Source organism: Bos taurus, chromosome 11 (genome assembly GCF_002263795.3).
Source record: "Bos taurus isolate L1 Dominette 01449 registration number 42190680 breed Hereford chromosome 11, ARS-UCD2.0, whole genome shotgun sequence".
Classification (NCBI taxonomy): domain Eukaryota; kingdom Metazoa; phylum Chordata; class Mammalia; order Artiodactyla; family Bovidae; genus Bos; species Bos taurus.
In genome coordinates, this window is record NC_037338.1 from 86257077 (window position 1) to 86278625 (window position 21549).

The 21549-nt window shown below is 51.8% G+C and overlaps 1 protein-coding gene across 12 annotated transcripts in view; it reads right to left on the minus strand.

The window, feature by feature from the left end:
• Nucleotides 1-21549, minus strand: part of GREB1 (growth regulating estrogen receptor binding 1) — a 134560-nt gene that overhangs the window by 25516 nt on the left and 87495 nt on the right. For 11 of the 12 annotated variants that reach the window (XM_024998440.2, XM_010810181.4, XM_024998445.2 and 8 more), the window contains 12 exons: nt 21066-21251; nt 17691-18041; nt 16482-16610; nt 15694-15822; nt 14871-15068; nt 14064-14244; nt 11922-12117; nt 9827-9963; nt 7911-8250; nt 6353-6468; nt 3720-3919; nt 1190-1279 (listed from right to left, as the gene is read on the minus strand). In XM_024998440.2, coding sequence (XP_024854208.1) covers nt 1190-1279; nt 3720-3919; nt 6353-6468; nt 7911-8250; nt 9827-9963; nt 11922-12117; nt 14064-14244; nt 14871-15068; nt 15694-15822; nt 16482-16610; nt 17691-18041; nt 21066-21251 — 2253 coding nt within the window. The remainder of the gene's footprint in view (nt 1-1189; nt 1280-3719; nt 3920-6352; nt 6469-7910; nt 8251-9826; nt 9964-11921; nt 12118-14063; nt 14245-14870; nt 15069-15693; nt 15823-16481; nt 16611-17690; nt 18042-21065; nt 21252-21549) is intronic. The other variant, XM_024998441.2, reaches the window with a different exon arrangement.

The window sequence follows — 21549 nt, forward strand, 5'->3', positions numbered from 1 at the left end:
ATCAGGGAAGAACAAAGCACCACAGCTCTCTATTCTAATGGCCTAGAGCATCCACTCCTCAGGTTGTCCTGGTGCCCTGGGTCCCTCTGTTGTTTGGGGAAGAAGGATAAGAAAAAGCTGTAGCATTTGGCTTTTCTGACTGACTCGAGCCCATACATCAGACCTTCCTTCCATCACAGAGTCCATGCTCCTGTTGGGAGGCCTCTTTTGACTCCTTCTGTGCACATCTGTAAGGGAGACCCTCATCGCTTGACCCACTGTTATCCATGGGCTGGTGAGAAGGTGGAAGAAAAGAAATCAAAGACCCCAGGCCGAACCCCCTGGTATGCTCTGACCTTTGCAGCCACGCCGGGACCACTCACTGCACCCAAGCACCGCACACACCTTCATGCCCCAGGGCCTCCTCTACCTTCAAGGCCCAAAGGCCAGCTGCTGTCTGAAACCTGCAGGGACCACTCCCTACCCCTAAATCTGCCCCACTTGGGCAAACTTCTTCCTATAAATAGACATAACATCTCATAGTGGGAATGTGTGTGCAGAGAAAACATAGCAGCCTCTATTGCAACACAGCCTGGTCCAAAGGAACCACGAATTCCTTGCGAGCAGGTGTGTATCTAATGGGTCCCTCAGTGCCCCGAGCCAGGTAGAGAGCAGGTTCTCCATAAACGCTTGTGGTGGGAGGACATGTGATCTGTCTCCTGCGTGCTGCCCTGGACTGCTCCCCTGAGTCCGAGGTGGCCCCCAGGACCCATATTCCCCACTCCTCCGCCCAAGTGCAGTCGGGTCCAGGGGTCAGGGGACACTTGATAAATTTTGCTGCTTCTCCCCTAGTGAAGCCTTCTGTGTCTGCTTCTCAGCCCTCAGACTTGACAGCAACACTCACCAAGCTCCTCACCCCGATTCCCCAAACCAACAGCTGCCTGCAGAGCACCGAGAGGTGGCCCTCTGACAGCACCCAGTACGGGCCTCCTCCCGGGACAGCAGCCACCACAGCCCAAACCCCTCATAATCCCAGAATCACCCCCAACCCTGGTCCAAAAAGATGCTCCTACTCTCTAGAAAGGTCAGTTCTTCACAGACCCCTTCTCTTTCCAGTTCTAGTTGAAAATAAAGAATCTCTTTTCAGTCTCTGAAGTCTCAGAAAACCAAAACAGTCCAACCGTGGGATCTTTATCCCCTGGAGACTTACTGGATGCCTTAGAGGAGAGGGATGAAGATGCGGAGTCATGGGAGCAGGATCGTTCTCTCTTCACGGGGCTCCGCTTCTCTGACGTGGAGCCTGTTTCAAAACACACACACTGAAGAGGCCTAGTAATCATGGTACCGTCTGTTACCCTAGCACTTCAGTTTATAAAGTGCATTCACATACAGCATCTCTCATCCAAACATCCCACCAGCCCTCCATCCACCCATCTATCCATCCATCCATCCATCCCTCCATCCACCCTTTCATCCATCCATCCATCCATTCCTCCATCCATCCATCCATCCGTCCATCCATCCATTCCTCCATCCACCCATCCATCCATCCCTCCATCTGTCCACCCATCCATTCATCTGTCCATCCACCCATCCATCCTTCCATCCATCCATCCCTCCATCCACCCATCCATCCTTACATCCATCCATCTCTTTATCCACCCATCTATCCATCCATCCATCCATCCATCCATCTGTCCATCCATCCATTCCTCCATCCACCCATCCATTCATCTATCCATCCACCCATCCATCCTTCCATCCATCCATTCCTCCATCCACCCATCCGTCCATCCATCCTTCCATCCATCCATCCATTCCTCTATCCACCCATCTGTCCATCCATCCTTCCTTCCATCATCCATCCATCCATCCATTCCTCCACCCATCTATCCATCCATTCCTCCATCCACCCGCCCACCCACCCATTCCTCCATCCATATCTCCATCCACCCATCCATCCATCCATCTATCCTTCCATCCATCCATTCCTCCATCCATCCCTCCATCCACCCAACTGTCCATTCATCCTTCCATCCATCCATCATCCTTCTATCCATCCATCCATTCCTCCATCCCTCCATCCATTCTTCTGCCCATACACTCCTCAATCCATTCCTCCATCCACCCACCCATCCATCCTTCCATCCACCCATCCATCCATTCCTCCATCTACCCACCCACCCACCCATCCATCCATCTATCCATCCATCCATCTATCCACCCACCCACCTGCCCATCCATCCATCCACCCATCCATCCATCCCTCCATCAGCCCACCCCCCGATCCATCCACATCCCCAGGCCCCCTCCTCTGAGGGAGCGCTAAGGAGACAGGTGTACAATGCAGGGCAGGTCCATGAAGCACTGGCAGGTTAGTGGGGCTCCTGCCCAGGGGTCTTGGCTACAGGCTAGAGTAAGGAGGGCAGATAGGGCAGACCTGGGACCCAGGAGCCAGGCACCCACCCAGCAGGAGGAAGCAGAAGAGGGAAGACGTCCTTGGAGAGGCGACCCTGACCCCAGTTCTGAATGGCCAGCTGGGGTTTCCAGGTGAAGCATGGGGCAGAGGGAACTTAAGTGGCTGGGAGAGCAACTGTGTGCCCAGAGGTGACAGAGCAGGGCACAACCATGAGATGAGTGTGGCCAAAGCTCAAGGGGCAGCATGGGGGCCAGAAGCCAAGAGGTGCAAAGGGGAAAGGTGGGTCAGGAGATGCCAAGAGTGTGGATTCACTCCATGGGCGATTTCATGTCAGGGTCCCACCCACACCTGTGAAAAGCTTCTACAGCACCAGGAGGGTCTTTCCTCCCCATTTTACGGATGGGCCATCTGAGGCTAGAAGAGGTGACGTGACCTGTCCAAATGCATATAGTCAGAGTCGGGGGATGGGAGTGGAAGAGGCGTTCTGGTCTGCTGGCTCTCCTTCGGTCTCACTCTCCACTACACCAAACCCCGCAAATGCCCTGCACTTTCAACGACAGCAGCTTTCAATTTTTTTCTCCCTGTCCTGTTGATGACAGCCAGATGCCTTGCACTGCCCTGATTTAGTGAAAGTGAAAGTGAAGTCGCTCAGTCGTGTCCAACTCTTAGCAACCCCATGGACTGCAGCCTACCAGGCACCTCCGTCCATGGGATTTTCCAGGCAAGAGTACTGGAGTGGGTGCCACTGCCTTCTCCAGCCCTGATTTATGTGTCCTATTAAAACACATGGTGTCAAACTCTCATGTCTGCAGACAAAACTGGCCTGTTTCCATAAATCCCAATAATGGACACCTCCTGTGAATTCACATAGAAGACATAAGCTAGTGAATCTTAAATCAGCCAGTAATTCCACCAGCAATTCAAGCAAGGCGTGAACTTAAACCCTAGGAAATCTCCATTTTTCTTCCTACTTTTTAAGAATCTTAGAGCTTTAAAGAACTTGATGGGATTTCCATATTCTCACACCACCAAAAATGAGGAGTAGTGGTGGGTGGTTCAGTGGCTAAGTCGTGTCTGACTTTTGCAACTCCATAGACTGCAGCCCGCCAGGCTTCTCTGTCCATGGATTTTCCAGGCAAGAATACTGAAGCAAGTTGCCATTTCCTTCTCCAAAAATAGGGGGAGGGGAAGCAAAATATGAAATCACTGAAGGATTTTTCCTAAAGATGTTATCTAGATGGTTCTCACTAGGAGCTGCCGACCAGCAGACAGGCCAAGGACCACCCTGAGTGGGGACAGGGGGCTGGACCGGCCTCCCCACCTTCTGTCACCAGCTCCTCGTCCTCGTTGTCTGTGCTGCTCAGCTTCTCTGCATCACTCTCCAAGGCCTCGGTCCTGGCGCCCTTCTCCAGGGGAGCCTCACTGCTCACGAAGTACGCGGCCAGGCCCAGCTCCTGCTCCAGGGCCGTCCTCACCAGGCAGGAGGAGTTTATGAGCCGCAGGTCACAGTACCTCAGGGACCTGGGAGGAGGTGGAAGAAGGGATCTATCGAGAGCCTTCTACCAGGAGGCACCGCTGCGTGCCGGGGACCAGCACCCTGCCTGCCTCAGTAGGCCCTTGGGACTCAGGCCAATGGAAAAGCAGACAGAGCACCGTGAGCCCTAAGCACCAAAGTCCATTTGACTGCAAGCCTCTGGAGGCCCCTGCTGGGTACTTAGCCCTGTGCTGCCTGGAATCAAAAGAACACCGACTTTCTGGTCAGATGAGAACGAGGCTTGAGTTCCAGCCCTGCCTCTTCATGGCGACAGGACCTTAGACAAAGTGGGCAACTTCTCGGGAGGCTCAGATTTCTTTCATCTGAAGGATATGAATGAATATTAATAACCACTTAAGTGTACTGTTATCAGGGATATATACAGTAAGTAGACACCTGATTATTCCAACAACATTTAAAATGTGTCCAGGACCATGTCTCATGCAAGGGGAAGGATGGGCATTGAGTCACTGACACATTGGAAACCAGAGTCTGTCTGGGAAGACACTCCAGTGAGTCATGACACATGTGGGGTGGACACACAGGATGGGCGGGGCAGACTCGGGGGAACAGCAGAGGGCTTAGAGAAAGGTGGGTTGGTGCTGGGAGCAAGCTCCGCCCGTGGCAAAGGTCATGAGGAAGGAGGCTTGGCATATGCAAAGGTGGGATCGAGCCTCAGGAGTTCCCCTGGAAATTCTTGAGCATCTACCCCCCAAACCAGAGTCTGCCTACTTTCTGCTTTGTGCTTTCACCTACACCTCTGACTTTACGGGGGGCTGTCCCCCACTACCTCTCTCTGAAAAAAGAGTTAGCTTACAGCTCCAGTTAATAATTCCTGGGTGTGACAGTGTTTCAACCTACAAACTCCTTTGGAAGTCCTCTAGCCTGCCTGAATAGGTTTTTCCGGCCACATGTGATTGCTCAGAGCCTCCCAACTGTGAGAGGCATGAGATGTTCTAAACTGTCTAAATACAGATTCCTTTGAGCAGTTAAAAGATTGATTAGAAATTGTATTGGTGAAGGGATTTTCACTTGTTGGGCCAATGTTTGCTGCTAAGTTTCCATATCCCTTACCTGCTGTGTCCCTGGCAGTGTATTGATGAATAGAACTGGTGTAAATAGTAGCTTTAATGTTTGTAACCTGGGACCCTGGAGTTAATTCTTTTTCTTGTTATAGCCCATCACACCTTTGCGCTGTAGGAATGCAACTTTATCTAATGCTTTTGGAGGGTGGCTCCTGACCAATCACCTTTTGAGAAAAATAAGTTTTCTGAAGAAAGGGTCTTAAAATGTTAACAGGCCTCCGGGCCAGAAGATGATGCAAATCACCTAAGCTTTTGCATATGATAAGTTTGCAGGAAGAAAGCCTGGCTTGCTGCCTGACTCTACCCCTTCCCCCATTATCCTCTATGCATAACTTAAGGTATAAAAACTACTTTGGAAAATAAAGTGCGGGCCTTGTTCACCGAAACTTGGTCTCCCCATGTCGTTCTTTCTCTCACCTTCTGGCTGAATTATTCAGCCTCTTTTCTCCACTGAATTTCCTCACTGAGCTATCCTTATTTCTGCCTCTTTTCTCCACTGAATTTCCTCACTGAGCTATCCTTATTCTATTACTCTTTATATCCTTAATTAAAGTTTAATTAAGCAGTTGTTTCCTGATCCTCGCCGACGCCGTCCCCGCTTCGAATTCCCTGGATCCACCGGGGCTGGACCCCGGCAGGTCGGGGCTGCAATCAGGCTCTGTAACTACTGCTCCTGTGACCTCAGGAAAATGGCCTTTCATTCACTCACCTATAAAACAGGGTAGTAATACTAACGTTGCAAGGGGCACGTGCTAGATCAAAAGTCTGGCACAGTGCCTGATACAAAAAGGAGTTCAGTAAAGCTCACTTAATTTAAGATAAAGGCATTGTCTTAGTCCGACGGAGCTGAGGACTGGAAGACTTGATCCATGACACAGCAACAACCAAGGTCGAACAGTTTGGAGCCGCTTTTAGCTGGCCGGTGAGTACATGATGCAAAGCGGCCCTTCTATAAGTGTGGTGTGGCCCAGTGGAAAGAAGCCAGGCCAGCACTGAGTCCACCATCCACCATGCCAGCTTAATCTCTGGAAACCTTGGTTTCCTCATCAGCCCCAAGGCCTCCACCCATGGAGCCCAGCAGCAGTCCCCACACCCACCCCCCTGAGCCCAAGGGGTTCCTGTCTCAGAACTGGGCAAAGCTGCCCAGGCCCAGACACCTTTCACTGCCATTTGCTGGAAAACTGTCACCACAAAGATACAAGCCACTGATGACTATGATGTGAGTGCCCCACTGAGAGTTGGGCAGGGGAAGCCTGACCTGGTAAAGCCCCCAGGGTTGCCTGGGTGGCTGGCTCCTCACAGACCCCCAGGAGCGCAGCCCCCCAACTCACTCACCTTGGTAAGGACTCCCCGTGTGGGTCCATCCCACTGAAGATCAGGATGCAAGGCAGGCCCTCCAACTCCAAGTACGTCTGAGGCCGCCACTCCGCGTCCTCTATGTTCTGCCACACCTGCAGATAATTAAAGAGGGAGACGACTGTGGGACGCCACCCTTCCCGACTAGCCCAGCGCTAAGGAACCCTGATGTCCTCCTGCTGATTTAGAGCCCTTGCAATGCCTCGTCTGAGCCTTACCAAATTTATACTGCAAATAAGCACCCCGTCGGCTTCACCGCTGGATTCCCAGCCATGTAGAACACTGTCTGGCACTCATGAGCCATTTACGAAACATCTGTCAACCGACTGCCTTAACCTTTGCTAGAAAGTATACATCCTCAGGCATTCCTTGAGGATTCAGATGATAAAGAATCTGCCTGCAATGCAGGAGATCCAGTTTGATCCCTGGGTCAGGAAGATCCCCTGCAGTAAGGGAATGGCTACCCACTCCAGTATTCTTGCCTGGAGAACTCCATGGACGGAGGAGCCTGGTGGGCTATAGTCTATAGGGTTGCAAACAGTTGCACACGACTGAGCAACTAACACTTCACTTCATATCGTATATCCTCAACTGTCTAACATTTTGTACCACGCTGTCCCCATTGTGGAGCTGCTAACTGCTACTGCTAAGTCACTTCAATCGTGTCCGACTCTGTGCAACCCCAGAGACAGCAGTCCACCAGGCTCCCCCGTCCCTGGGATTCTCCAGGCAAGAACACTGGAGTGGGTTGCCATTTCCTTCTCCAATGCATGAAAGTGAAAAGTGAAAGTGAAGTCGCTCAGTTGTATCCGACTTTTAGTGATCCCATGGACTGCAGCCTACTAGGCTCCTCCATCCATGGGATTTTCCAGGCAAGAGTACTGGAGTGGGGTGCCACAATTCCTTCCCGATTGCTCATTATTCTTGCCCTAAGCCTTTCGTATCATCTGTCACCTGGAGGTCTAGCGGAGAGCGAGGTCTATGGGCCAGGCACTGTGCTCGTTTGGGAGGCTGAGATGTGTGGGGGTGTCCTTGCCCTCCCCTGCTGGGGGAGAAGCAAGATAACAGGCAGGGAAAACAGAACCTGTGCCAGGTTGGGGGCAGAGGGCAAGGAGGGGGAAGTGAGGCTTCCTGAAAGAAGGAAAGACTCTGAGTTGAATTCTGTGGACCGACGGGTATTAGCTAAACAAAAGAGGAGAAGAAATGAACCCCTGGAGAGAAAGAAACTCGTGGCACGGCCCAGAACTTTGAAAGAGCAAGACAAGGTGTTGGGGAGGGTGCAGTCTTTATAAATAATGTGGTAAAGCTAGACTGAAAGATGCAGGTAGGGATGCGGTTAGGAGAGGAGCCTGGAGGGGTGGCCGGGTGTGCAGAGGCCACGTTGGAAGAGACATAAAGCTCATCACCAGCGCACCCCTTCCCCTCTGCTCCCGGCCCCCTGGTCATCCTGCCCGCCCTCCCAGGTGTCTATCCCCGCCCCCTGGTCATTATCTCCGCCCACCCGTCCTCCTAGGAGTCTGTCCCCACCTGTCCCCACCTTGAGCTGCTTCAGGAAGTGCTTCCCGATGGTGATGCCCGAGGCGGGGTTCCCCAGGATGATCTCAAAGTGCTCCTCCAGGGCCAGCCGTGCCCGCACGTGGGCCAGCCGCTCATAGGCCACGGCCGCCAGTGGGGAGCAGGGCACCCGCAGCAGGACCATGAGCCCGTGGCCGCAGGGGCACTGCTTCGGGGAGTTGATGAGGTTCTGTGTGATCTCCAGCGTCTCCACGGACGTGTAGTTCTTCATCTGCGAGAGGCCGCTCACGGCCATCATGGCGGCCGCGTAGTGCTGCACGAGAACAAAGGTCCTGATCACCGCGCTGTGCAGGCGGGGGAACCTGCAAGGAACAGAGAGACCACGCCGTGACCCGGGGCTGTGACAAGGATGCCCGAGCGCTCCGGGAGAGCAAGGCTTTCCAGGGCCAACCGGCAACCAGACATCTGCCATCCAGGGCACAGGGCATGCTTGCTGCAGGAGGAGCTGGGGAACTGAACAGAGAAGCAGAGGCAGGACAAAGGTCAGTTCACACAGCCTCAGTGTAATATCTTGGAGGAGATCTTCCCTTGGCAAGGCTATGGGAGCTCAGCTGACAATCCACCTGGCCTGATGAAATCCATCAGCATCAGAGCTGAATGACAGTTTCCCAAAGGGAGTGCTGGGGAACACTAATCTCACAAGACACTGGACATGCCTTGCATGCTAGCCCTCTCCTGGAGAGTCACAGCACACACACGTGGCAATGGAAGGCACTGACAACTCTCATTGGGAAAAAAGAACCTTTTGGTAAATGTAAGGTCTGTCAAACACGTATGACCATGGAACCCCTTTTGGCATAACAGCTATTAGTGTGCAGCACCCTAGTTTGGAACGCAGTTTAGGAAGTACAGATCTAACTCACTCTCTTTATCAACAAGTGAGAAGAACAAGCTGCCACGAGGAGAGACGACAGAGCTCAGTTCAACACCCACCATGAGCAGCAGAGCCATTCATTTTGTTTTATATTGCATGCACGTGTGAAGTTACTTCATTTGTGTCTGACTCTTTGGGGCCCCATGGACCATAGCCCACCAGGCTCCTCTGTCCAGGCAAGAATACTGGATCGGGTTGCCATGTCCTCCTCCAGGGGATCTTCCTGACTCAGGGATTGAACCTGCGTCTCCTGCATTGGCAGGCAGGTTCTTTACTGCTGAGCCACCGGGGAAGCCCCAAGTGTTTTTTATTAGACAGTCTGTAAATCTGGGCCTGCCTTTTCCATGTATACACTGTGTGGATGTCAGCCCTTAACCTCCCTAAGCCTCCGTTTCTTCATCTGTAAAGTCACAACGTTGATACCCACCTTGGGGGTCTGCTGTGACAGGGTTGAAAAGGTAACACTGATTCTGGGTTTAGACCCAGCTCTGTCACTTTCTAGATGTATGGCCTGAGAAAGTCCTGGGGTCTCCCTGAGTCTCAGTTTATTTGCAAATGTGAATAATAATAACAGCTGTCTTGGAGAGGTCGGGAGAACTAAATAAGATAATGGAAGTAAGGCTCTGGAACAAAATAGGCACATGGTAGATAAACACAGGAAATAAAGACAAAGCCAACTGATTGCCACTCTGTCTCCCTTTACACCTTTTGGCATCTTACTTCCTCCCATTTTCTTGCCTTCCCTTGAGTTTCAGACACACAGTCCCACATTCCAGCGTATTTCTGTCCATTCTCACTCTCAAATTTTCTGGAGCACCAACATGATATCACCAGCCCAATATGCAAAGCAAGGAATAAACTAAGGTCGCTTCACTGGAGCGACTTGAGTCACCCAAGAAGGGAGGCAGGTGACCTGCTCCCCAGACATGCCCTGGCTGCACACTCATGCCTCACCTGGCACTTGACTACTGAGCAGTTTTAGGAACTTCGAGAGAGACGTGTACCTTTTTCCCAGTGCGGTGACCATGGCCTCAAAGGAGCTGTCGTATCTCAGCAATGGGAGGCTGTGTCCTGAGAGTGTAGACTCGATGAACTCAGACAGCCCGAAGTACTTCTTGTTCTCAGGATACAAGTCCACGCCCTAAAACAGAGATGCACCTTGGTCACGCCAACGACACATTTGCGGGAACCGTGAAGGTCACGTGCTGGGGGCAAGGACCTGAACGGCATCTTGATCTAAACCGAGCTGACTCTGCAGTGCCCTGGGTGACCTTTTATAGATGTCTTTCCTCTGCAGACCCAGAGCACAGAGCACTCCATGCACAAAGGCCAGTGCCTCCCCATCACTCAAGATGTTTTCATTCAATTGATGCCAGTGCCTTGGCCAAGAAGAAAATCAACCTTGTTTTCTTTTCTTTTTTTTTTAGACACACAACTTTCTTTGTTAAAACTTCCTCTTTCCAACAATTTTAACTGGCTTTAGGAATAGGCAAATCAATGATTTTTGCGTTCAGCTGCTATTACATCAGCAGAAAGAAATGCATTTATCTAACCAATTTTACTCACATTGATACAAAATTCCTCACAAACGAACATCAGAGCTTATCAAACTTCAGAGAAGAGGGAAGTTGGGGAAGGATGCTAAAAGTACGAAAGTGAAAGTGAAAGTCGCTCAGTCACATCCAACTCTTTGCGACCCCATGGACGAAAGAGTCCACGCAATTCTCCAGGCCAGAATACTGGAGTGGGTAGCTTTTCCCTTCTCCAGGGGATCTTCCCAACCCAGGGATTGAACCCAGGTTTCCAGCATTGCAGGCGGACTCTTTACCAGCTGAGCCACAAGGGAAGTCCAAGAATATTGGAGTGGGTAGCCAGCCTATCCCTTCTCCAGCAGCTCTTCCCAACACAGGAATCAAACTGGGGTCTCCTGCTTTACAGGTAGATTCTTTACCATGAACTATATCCTAAGGTAGCACAAGGGTTAAGGGTGAGGACCACAGAGTCAGCCAGACTGGGTTATATCCTAGTCTGGCTCTAGAACTTTCCAGATGCATGGCTTTAGGTAAGTGGCTTAACCCATCCCCTCTGCCTCATCTTCCCTATTTGTAAATCAGAAATCAATGTAGCATCTGCGTCTTATCTGAGTTCATGAGATAAAGCACTTTGAACGTTGTCTGCCAGGCTCATGGTAAGCACTGCATGAAAACAACTGCCGTCACCATGTATGTATATATGTGTACATATTTGGCTGTCAGGTGTTAATTGCAGCATGCAGGATCTTTCCTTGGGGCTCACAGACTCCCCAGTTGTGGCGCTCAGACTTGGTGGTTGCAGCGCATGGGCTTAGTTGCTCTAGGGCATGTAGGATCTTAGTTCCCCAACCAGGGATCAAACTCTCGTCCCCTGCATTGCAAGGCAGGTTCTTAACCACTGGACCACCAGGGAAGTTCCCAACTGCTGTCTCTACCTCTGATTCTGAGTCAGTTGGCTGCAAACCAAGCATCAGCACCTTTAGAGGTTGCTCGGTGACTCCGAGATGCTTCGAAAAAGTCCAGAACGTGATGTCTACCGCTTGCTTGTATAATTAGGCAGAATCCAAACATCCAGAGTTTTCACATTACAAGAATGACTGCTGTCTTCTATTTTGGTGAGAAAATGGCAGATGATAAGCTGAAATAAAACTCACTAGGGTTTGTGGATGTGTGTTCGGTTTGAGAAAGGAGATTTCAAACCTCACTGCTGAAGGAGGCAAGGACAGGAAAAATAGGAACACTTCTAGACAAACTGAGAGTCACCCCAAGTCCTCACAGCCCTAGAAGCCTCAATGTCCAACACCAGGAGACTGAGAGCTTCAGCCACCAGAGAAACAACAAACCAAGCGCACTCCCTTACGAGCTCCTAAGGTGGAAGCCAGGAAGTGCACTGCAGGAAGGTTTCCAAAGACCAAGAAGGGTTTAACTCCAACCCTGGGTAGAATCAAAGAATTGGAGTTGGAACCCACTGACCCCCAGCTGGGCGCATCAGTCAAATCTTTACTGAACAGAACCTCTCCCAGCCCAAGGTCACCAGTGCAGCAGGCCCAGCCACCCAGGCACTCACGTCACTGTAGGAGGCCGGCCAGTGGATCTCGTTGTAGGGGCTGACGAGGGTGTGCTGCGTCTGCAGCGCGTAAGGGAAGGAGGTCACGTGGAGTGTCACGATGTTGGGGGCCTCCTTCACCTCCTTGCAGTTGAGTAATCTGTCTACCAGCCCCACAGACGGGTCACTTTGGGAGTAGAGGTTATGAACAGCGCTACTGAGGGAGGAAAAGGGGGAGAAGAAATGGTAAGTGGAATGACCAGTGTCCTGTCACCTGACCAGGATCGAACATTTGGATCAGTTGATAATGAGCACCCCCAGTGCTGCCAACAACCAAAGCTTAGAACTCTGCCCTTGACTAGGAAAATGAAATTTTAAAGAAAAATCCCAGTGGGATTTCCGGACAGTATAGTAGTTACAACTTCTCGCTTTCAAGGCCAAGGGCGTGGGTTCGATCCCTGGTTGGGGAACTAAGGTCTTGCAAGCTATAGGGTGTGGCCAAAAAAGAAAAGAAAAAAATCTGAGTGCACTTCAGGCACCTGTCAGGGACTCCCCAATCACGACCTATTAAAAGCCTGGCTGGGGAGCAGTGTTTACAGAGAAGCGCGTCCGCAATACAGTCCACCTGCTTCTCTAGCACAGGGACGCTCACCCAGCCGTCAACGAGTCGCCTTTTCTCCCTTGGGCCAACCTGATTGTACACCCATCTCCTTAAGTTCTTTTCTCTAAAGTCCTGTGACCTTGAATTGATCCAAAGAGGACCCAAAATGGTACATTCTCTACCAAATATTACAGCATAGGACCACCAATAGGAAGCACTTTGGACAGAGGCAAAGAAGAGAGTCGCCTCTTAGCCTTCCTCTGTGGGACAGGGGGCCCAAGTGTTGTCTTCTGTAAATTGAGGGGGATGGGAAAAAAAAATCAGTGCCTCACCTCTTGGGTGGCAGGTCACCACTCGGAAAAACCTACCCACCAAAGGAAAACGGACAATATAGCTTTTTATACAACTCAGAATGTTCAAATTCGCCCAGTGCTAGACTGGACACCCTTTACCTGGGTGAACTTTAAGGTTCTGGCCAGCCCTGTGCTTCTGCACCAGCTGTAAATCAGAGCCTTCCTCCGAGGTCTGACCCATCATCTTCCCTCCCTCCTCATCCAGGTCACGGGCGGTGTCTAAACACCCAACCCCAGTCTCACGGAAATGCCCAGGAACCCTGCCAGACTTCAAGCTTGAGACTATCTGAAATTCATCCAGATTTATGTTCATTTGAGCCAAGTAAGTGAAATCACCTTGGGAAGGGCAGCAGTTGTGACCCACATGGTCCAGAGCTATGAGGCTCGGTCAAGAAGGGGTTGGGTAGAGTTCCTCCCATCTGGGTCCCTTTCTGGCACCAGTGCAGTACCCACTGTTCTGCCCCTGCCACCCTTCTCCCCCCACCCCAGCCTGCGATGTTGAGCAAGATGCCCACTTGCTCCAGTTTCCATAATGATCCCTTTTAGAGGCCTTTTAGGGCTTCCCTCATAGCTCAGTTGGTAAAGAATCCATACTTCATCCATACTGCAATGCAGGAGACCGGGGTTTGATCCCTGGGTCGGGAAGATCCCCTGAAGAAGGAAATGGCAACCCACTCCAGTATTCTTGCCTAAAGAACCCCACAGACAGAGGAGCCTGTCAGGCTACAGTCAATGGGGTCACAAACGTCAGACACAGTTTAGCAACTAAACCACCACCAGAGACCACCTGAGATGACCCCTCAGCTAACTTCTGGCCCTATGGTCTGAAACAGCCCCACAGCACCTGCCGACAAATGCCAAGCCCCCAACATCATTCATCTTTTTAACACTTACACCCACTGTCGCAAATATTATCCATACGTTGTGTGCATGCACACTTAGTTGCTGAGTCACGTCTGACTCTTTGCAACCCCATGGACTGTAGCCCGCCAGGCTTATCTGTCCATGACATTTCCCAGGCAAAAATACTGGAGTGGATTGCCACTTCCTTCTCCAAGGGATCTTCCTGACCCAGGGATCAAACCTGCGTCTCAGGCATCGCCAGGCAGATTCTTTACCACTATGCCACCAGGGAAACCCATATGATCCACACATTTTCATTCAAATAAGGGAAACGCCAGCCCTGCCCTATGCCACAGCCAGTCTAACCTCACAAGATCCCAGTGGGCATGGTCGTGGATGAGGACGAAGAGTGTGTGCGGATTCTGAAAGGAGTTTTGCAGGAAGGACTTGAACTTCGTCTGTGCTTCGGCATCAAGCTTCAGAACATATTGCTCCACCCTCTGCCTGGTCACGTGCTCCTTCTCCAAGCCCAGCTCCAGCAAAACCCCTGCAACACAGTGAAAATACATCAGTAGCTCCAAACATGGCTGTGAGGTTTTTGAGTCATCAACAGACCCTTGAGCAGGATCTCCCACATGGCAGGCTTCAAGCTGGGCCCAGAGGCTACAGGGATGGAGGAGTTATGCATGAGTCAGGAGGCCAGATACCAGAATATAGTTCACTGACTTGAGTGGAACAGAGGGAATATTCTAGTGATGCCTTGCCTTTAACAGTTTATAAAATCATGAACAAGTGGCTTCCTCCAGGCATCAGCTTCATGAGCTACTATCCCCTCTGCTTCAGAAGCAAAGATGATGTTAGAATCCAAATCTGAATGTAGGTACATCAGAGCTTCTGCACCCAGACAGACATCAGACACTCCATGAAAGGCCCGTGACATGCCGTGTTAAGTTGCTTCAGTCGTGTCCAACTCTTTGTGACCCCATAGACTGTAGCCTGCCAGGCTCCTCTGTCCATGGGATTCTCCAGGCAAGAATACTGAAGTGGGTTGCCATGCCCTCCTCCAGGGGATTTTCCCGACCCAGGGATCGAACCCATGTCTCCTGTGGCTCCTACATTGCAGGCAGCTTCTTTACCACTGAGCCACCAGGGAAACCCCAAAAGGGCCCATACCTGAATGCCAGACATGGAAGAGGGTCTGCTGGTAAGTCACTTCTGAGGGTGGAATACAAATCAGAAAGTCCACCTTCTCAAAGGATCCCAAGTCCAGATTCTGGGTGCTGGAATCCGCGATTGAACACACATGGGAGAGGAGCTTCTGGGCCACAGCCAGCTGGAAGGGCCGGATGCGGTGCGGCTCCAGATGGTAACCTGGAACCAGAGCCCCCGTTAGGGTGAGGTGCAGCGTGAGCAGACCGCTACAGCCCTGGACTCTGCGGGGGACTCAAGCAAGGGCCCCATTAGGCCCACACAGGGATGAGGGAACGGGAAAAGACCAGCATTCACTGAGTTCCTGCTCTGGGCTACGCACCATGCTGGTCATGTCACACCCTATTCCTGATTTAAAAATTAAAAGATGAACAGCACTCGGGGATCCCAGGGGCTGAGACCTACTCCACCTGGAGGGGACAAGGACGGGATCCCAGGGAAGCTGATGCTGAGATTGTACTTCTGAAGAGGCTACAGGTTCTCAGGAAGAGGAGGAGACCAGCAGAGCCCCTCAGGAACATAGCATGAATAAAACATTCCAACAGTGCATTGATAAACGAGAAATCAACTCAGAGAAAGGGAAGTGTACAGATGTACATTTCAGGGTAAAATAAGACTGTTCTTGTTAAAGACTAAAATGAAAGTTAGGTATTAGGTCTATTTTGATGCTAGGGAAACACCTTTTCCACTGGGTGTGCCTCGAACTGTGCTTCCTTGCAGACCCTGGAGGCCCCGGGATGCTGCCCCCCAGCCTGGAGCTTGGCCACCGCTCCCCAGCACCACTCACTTGTGCACGCAGGTGCCCCGCTGACATCCAGGGATGCTGACTTGGTGACAGAGGAGGCAGTAAGTGAGGAAGAAACAAGGCCTTGATTTTCCTGATGGAATTTGTCCAGCAAAATGTCAATGTCGCCTTCTGCCCCCAAACAGAGAGAACATCAGAAATGGGTTTTTCCATCTCAGGGAAACTCAGCATCAAGGGAACAACCTCTGTGTGTTAGGCACTGTCCGGGGCCTGGGGCACCAGAGATAGGGTGGCCCATCCTGTGAGAGAGCCCACAGCCAAGGCAGGCAGATGTCCTCAGGAAAATGACATGACCTAGTGGGTTTTAGAGCAGGAGGTAGGGGTCTGAGCCCTTCCTGGAAAAGGAGAGGACAGCAAAGGTTTCTGGGAGGAAATGGGGTGACTCTTGAAGGGCGAGTAGCCAGGAAAAGAAGGGAGATGGGCACTCAAAGCTTGGAACACACGGAATGAAGCACAGAGAATACACTTCTCCAACAAGAGGCTTTAAGCAACTGAGAGGGGGAGGCAAGAGGGTGATGGACAGAGCCATGGAGGTAGAGAGGACCATGCACGAGGCCTGCGTATGCCCTCAAAGGACAGACACCACACAGCCAGAGCAGGAATCAGCTAGCCAGAGACCCCACACCATGGAAGGGCCACCGCACATCTAAATCCAGGCCAGCCTCGGCAGCTCACGGGGATGAGCTCTGAGATGGCCTCCCCCTTGTATCTGTGTTTATTTCTGTCTCATCAGTGTATGGTGACTTGCACCTGTCTGACTACAAGCATACCTGGACAGAGGGTGCTAAAAAAGGCCCCTAGCGAGTCCACTTTCCCAGTAACCAGCTCGTAATTGACTTCTTTCTGGTACTCAGCTGGGGTGAGAAGGCTCTCAGAAAGAATCCGGGCTTGGTATTTTCCTGGAAAACAAATGACAGCTTTGACGGGGCCCTCTGCTTAGAATTAGCGCATGAGCTCTTCGATGGCAGAGTCCGTGCCTGCATCCCTTTCTCCCTCCATCCTCCAAGCCCAGCACCATGCCTGGCTAAGAGCAGGGCTTCCTGCTGCTGGTGAAATGAATGAATGGTACACATGCCCCAGAGCCCAGTTTGGAACCTGACTCTCTCCCCTACTTAACCAGCTGTGTAACCCAGGCCGACCCAGCTTCCTCATCTGGAATTCATGGCCGGCAGCTCTATCTACTTCACAGGACTATCGTGAGGACGAAACAGGGCAAGGTTTATGAAATGTGCAGCCCAATGCCTCATGCAGTGAAGACTCCAGTACTGAAGGTACTGTACTACTCAAATCAATGTAAAGAATTTATTTAAAAAACACAGAAGGCGTTCAGGATGAAGGAATGACAAGAGATAACGAGGACCCCCACAGAGGAGCAATCTGAAATCAGCCCCCTCATCTGCGATCCTCCACACTTCCCCACTTCCCCCGGGGACATCCCCACCCCCCACCCCCGCCCCCCCATCTGCCTCTCCACCAGCACACTGGCTCCAGGAAAGCAGGACATCACTGTATCCCCAGCCCCCAGGACAGTGGCTGCACATAGTAGGGCTTCAATAAGTGTTTTTATAGTTAATTAGCTGACAGCCTCGTTAACCCACACAACCCAGTAAGGTCATTATTTTTTCTCTCCATTATGTAGTTGAAGATGCTGAGGAATGGAGTCACTGATCACAGGTGGGGGTGGGGGGTGGGGTGGGGCGGGGAAGGCGGGTGCGGAGGGGTTTCCCTGCGTCTATACAGACCCCAAACTTGCCCTCAGTCTCTCAGAGAAACCAGAAATGTAGCACCTTTCATTCCAGGAGGAATAGCATTTTCCAGAAGCATGCTATTCAGGGCACATCAGGGGCGGCTGAGTGTTAACTGCAGCTACTAACCAGCGCTGATGCAAACCCCAGGCCCTCGAGGGGCCAACAGCCAGGGGAGGGTTGGGGGGCTTCTGGGGGTTACCAGAAGCATCTCAGTGGAGGGCCCAGCCTCACCGGTGACAGCAATGCAGGAGTCGATGGCGGCGCTGCGGCAGGCGCAGATGATCACCACGTAGTTGGTCTTGGCCAGCTTGCCCTCGATCAGCAGCCGGAACATCTCGGAGAGGCCCTCGGCCAGAGAGTAGGTGCACTCGATGATGTGCACGCTGTCGTTGCAGGAGCTGGCAGCCAGGCCGGCCAGCCAGGGCAGCTGCGCGGAGGTCACCGGCGCCACAGCACCCGGCACAGGTGGGAAGGGCTGGGGCGGCGCCTGCTGGTACTGCCGGATCTCCGTTAGATGCGACTCACGCCACGACCGCAGGAAGATCTGCTCCAGGTCCTCCATCAGGGGCACCTGGTCCGCCGCTGGCAACCACAAGGCGGGTGGGAGGGGCTTCAGCGCCTGCCCCGCCCACACCGCGGGGCAGTGCTGGGGAGATGCGCTGTACCCCAATGTCCACCTGATACAGTCTGAATGATCAACATCCAAAATAGAGGGAGGCTGCAAATGCAGCCCTCATCTCATCAGCCTAAAAGAACCAATATTTCTGAGTGCTTCTCAGCCTTTTCTCCCCCACGCGCTGGAATTTTTTGTTGTTCAGTCGCTCAGTCCTGTCTGACTCTTTGCGACCCCTGCAGTACACCAGGCTTCCCTGTCCTTCACTATCTCCAGGAGCCTGCTCAAGCTTATGTCCAATGAGGCAGTGATGCCATCCAACCATCTCATCCTCTGTCGACCCCTTTTCTTCCTGCCCTCATCTTTGCCAGCATCAGAGTCTTAAATCACTGTAAACTGAACTGAAAGTCCCTCAGTCATGTCTGACTCTCTGCAACCCCATGAACTGTAGCCCTCCAGGCTCCTCTGTCCGTGGAATTCTCCAGGCAAGAATACTGGTGTGGGTTGTCATTCCTTTCTCCAGGGGATCTTCCCCACCCAGGGATCGAACCTGGGTCTCCCGAATTGTGGGCATATTCTTTACCATCTGAACTACCAGGGAAGCCCTTTTAATCACTATAATGGGTTTAAATCACTGTTAACGATTGTGGGGAAATGACTTCAGGGTATGTTTGCCTCCTTACCATCATGCCAGCATCCAACCACAATCATGACGTTTACAGCTTTCACACACATCATTATAACCAGGCACGTGATATCCCATGCCTTGGAAGTGCCATCACAGACTTAGCAACACTGATCTGTCATTGACCCTTGCATTGCTTCTGAGTAAGCACCTTCAAAAATACTTCTTCAGGACACAGCTTTATGTAAAGGACATAACTTCCTGAGCCTAAATGGACCTACAGAGCTGACTGGTAACACATCATCAGACTGTCTCCAGATGGTCTCAATGTGACAACTTACCATGACATTAACAAACCACAACAACCCGGCTTCTACTGCACCCCTAGTTCTAGTGGGTACCATCGTTTGGGTACTTATCATCAACTGAATGGAGAAAAACTCCACTTGTTTGATTTGTTAACTTTGTACTTCTTTGACAACTAGCGAGACTGAGTATTTTCAACATTTTTCCCTATTAGCTATTTTCTGGTTTACATGTCAGAACTTTACATTTGGGTGAGCCAGTGGAAAGAGAGCCATAATCTGATTTAGAAAACGTGTCCCCATCCAGCTACACCCAGCACCAGCTGTGGAGCCTTGAGCTATCTTAGGATACAGCTTTCTGATCTGAAAAAACAGGGATCACACCACTTCCTCATGGGGCTACGCCAAAACTGGATTAGATAAGCTGTTGTATTTCCTGTCTTTTTAAAGTTTTTCCCTGGAGCCCACAGCCCCTTCCAGAACCACCACCACCCATCAAAGCAACTGAGAGAGCTGCCCACACTCACCATGGTTGTCTCCTCACCTCCATCCCCTCTGACCCATTCCAGTATGGGTTTTGTCCCCACTCTCCTCATATCTCCACCCACCCGAGTTGCCAGTGGTTTCCACATACCCCAACCCAATGGTCAATCATCAGCCAGCCCTCAATTCTAGGCCATTAATGAAATGAAGTGAGATCATATCTGAAACTGAAAGTCACTCAGTCGTGTCTGACTCTTTGCGACCCCATGGACTGTAGCCCACCAGGCTCCTCTGTCCAGGGGATTTCCCAGGGAAAAATACTGGAGTTGGTTGCCATTCCCTTCTCCAGAGGATCTTCCTGAACCAAGGATTGAACCCGGGTCTCCTCCATTGCAGGCAGATTCTTTACCTATCTGAGCCACCAAGGAAGCCCAGATCGTATCTGTCCCCTGCCTGAAAGCATTCCAGTGCTGCTATGGACTGAATTGTGTCCCCGTCCATTCATACATTGAAGTGTTAACCCCCAATGTGACTATATTTAGTGAGAGAGCCTTTAAAGAAGTAGCTAAGGTTAGGTGGGTTCATAAGGGTGGGGTCCTAGGCCAATAGGATGGGTGTCCCTATAAGAAAAGGAAGCAACTTCGGAGTTCACCCTCTGTCCCCACACACAGGCATGAAGGAAAGGCCAGGGGAGGACACAGCCATCCTCCACAAGCCAGGAAGAGAGGGCCTCCCCAGAACCCCACCATGAGGCCACTCTGACCTCGGACTTCCAGCCTCCAGAACTATGAGAAGATAAAACTTCTGTGGCTTAAGCACAGCCTGTGGTATTTTGCTACGGCAGCCTGAGCAGATAAACACAAGTTGTTCTTACCGAGTCCGACATACAGACTCTTGACCTTAGCCTGAGGCCCTGCCGGCTCTCTGACAACACCCTCACTCTCAGGCTCTCACTGGGTGGCTGCCCTGGCTCCCGCTGACCTGGGGCGCCACGCTCCCACCCACCCCTCGGCCCTTGGCCTGCCCCCCCGACCCTGCCTCCCTGAGATCTTCACAAGCCTGGGTCCTCCTCATTACTCAGGTCTCGACTCAGAGACGCCTTTCCCGACGACCTGAATCAGCCCACAACCACCCACCCCACTCCCATTGCTTCATTTCCTCTTGTTTACTGTTTTTCTCTCCCACTAGAATCCTTGAGGGCAGAGCCTTTGTGGTATTCCTGCTATATCTCTTCACCTAGAATGGCAGGGAAATCACTTTTGAAAAAAAAAAAATTTATCTGGTTGCATCGGGTTTTCATTGTGGCACGTGGGGTCTTAGCTCCCCAACCAGGGATCGAACCCACGTCCTCTGCGTTGCAAGGCAGATTCTTAACCACTGGATCACCAGGCAAGTCCCAGGAAATCTATTTGAATTCTCACTGCCATCCCAGCCCCTCAGGTGGTGACCACTGCAATAACCTGATGACAGAGGCCGTCTTCAGAAGGGCTCTGAGTGAGGGTCCATGATCAGGCCATGTGCACGTCCCTCCTTTAGCAATTATTCCACCAGTGGTTCCCGCAAAATGGGAGGGGACTCACCCAGCTGGACGAGATAGTAGACGGTCAGCAGGAGCTGCATCTCCTCCGAGATGGGCTGAATGGTGGAGGCCCCGTACTGCTCGTAGGCTCTGGAGATGGACTGCGAGTTCTGGTAGCACGTGTACAGCAGGGGGCTCACAACCACGTCGTTCAGGTTGCCGCAGAGGTAGGGGAAGTTCCCGTGGCCTGGGGGAGGGGACATGGCATGGCTTGGCAACTGGCCTCAGGCACAACGGGTGGTCTCCACATGTGCATGCGTGCCTGCTCAGTCGCTCAGTCGTGTCCAACTCTTTGTGACCCCGTGGACCATAGCCCGCCAGGCTTCTCTGTCCATGGGATTCTCCAGGCAAGAATACTGGAGGGCGTTGCCATGCCTTCCTCCAGGGAATCTTCCCCACCCAGGGATCGAACCTGCGTCTGCTGCGCCTTCTGCATTGCAGGCAGATTCTTTACCACTGAGCCAGCAGGGAAGCCTGGGGGTCTC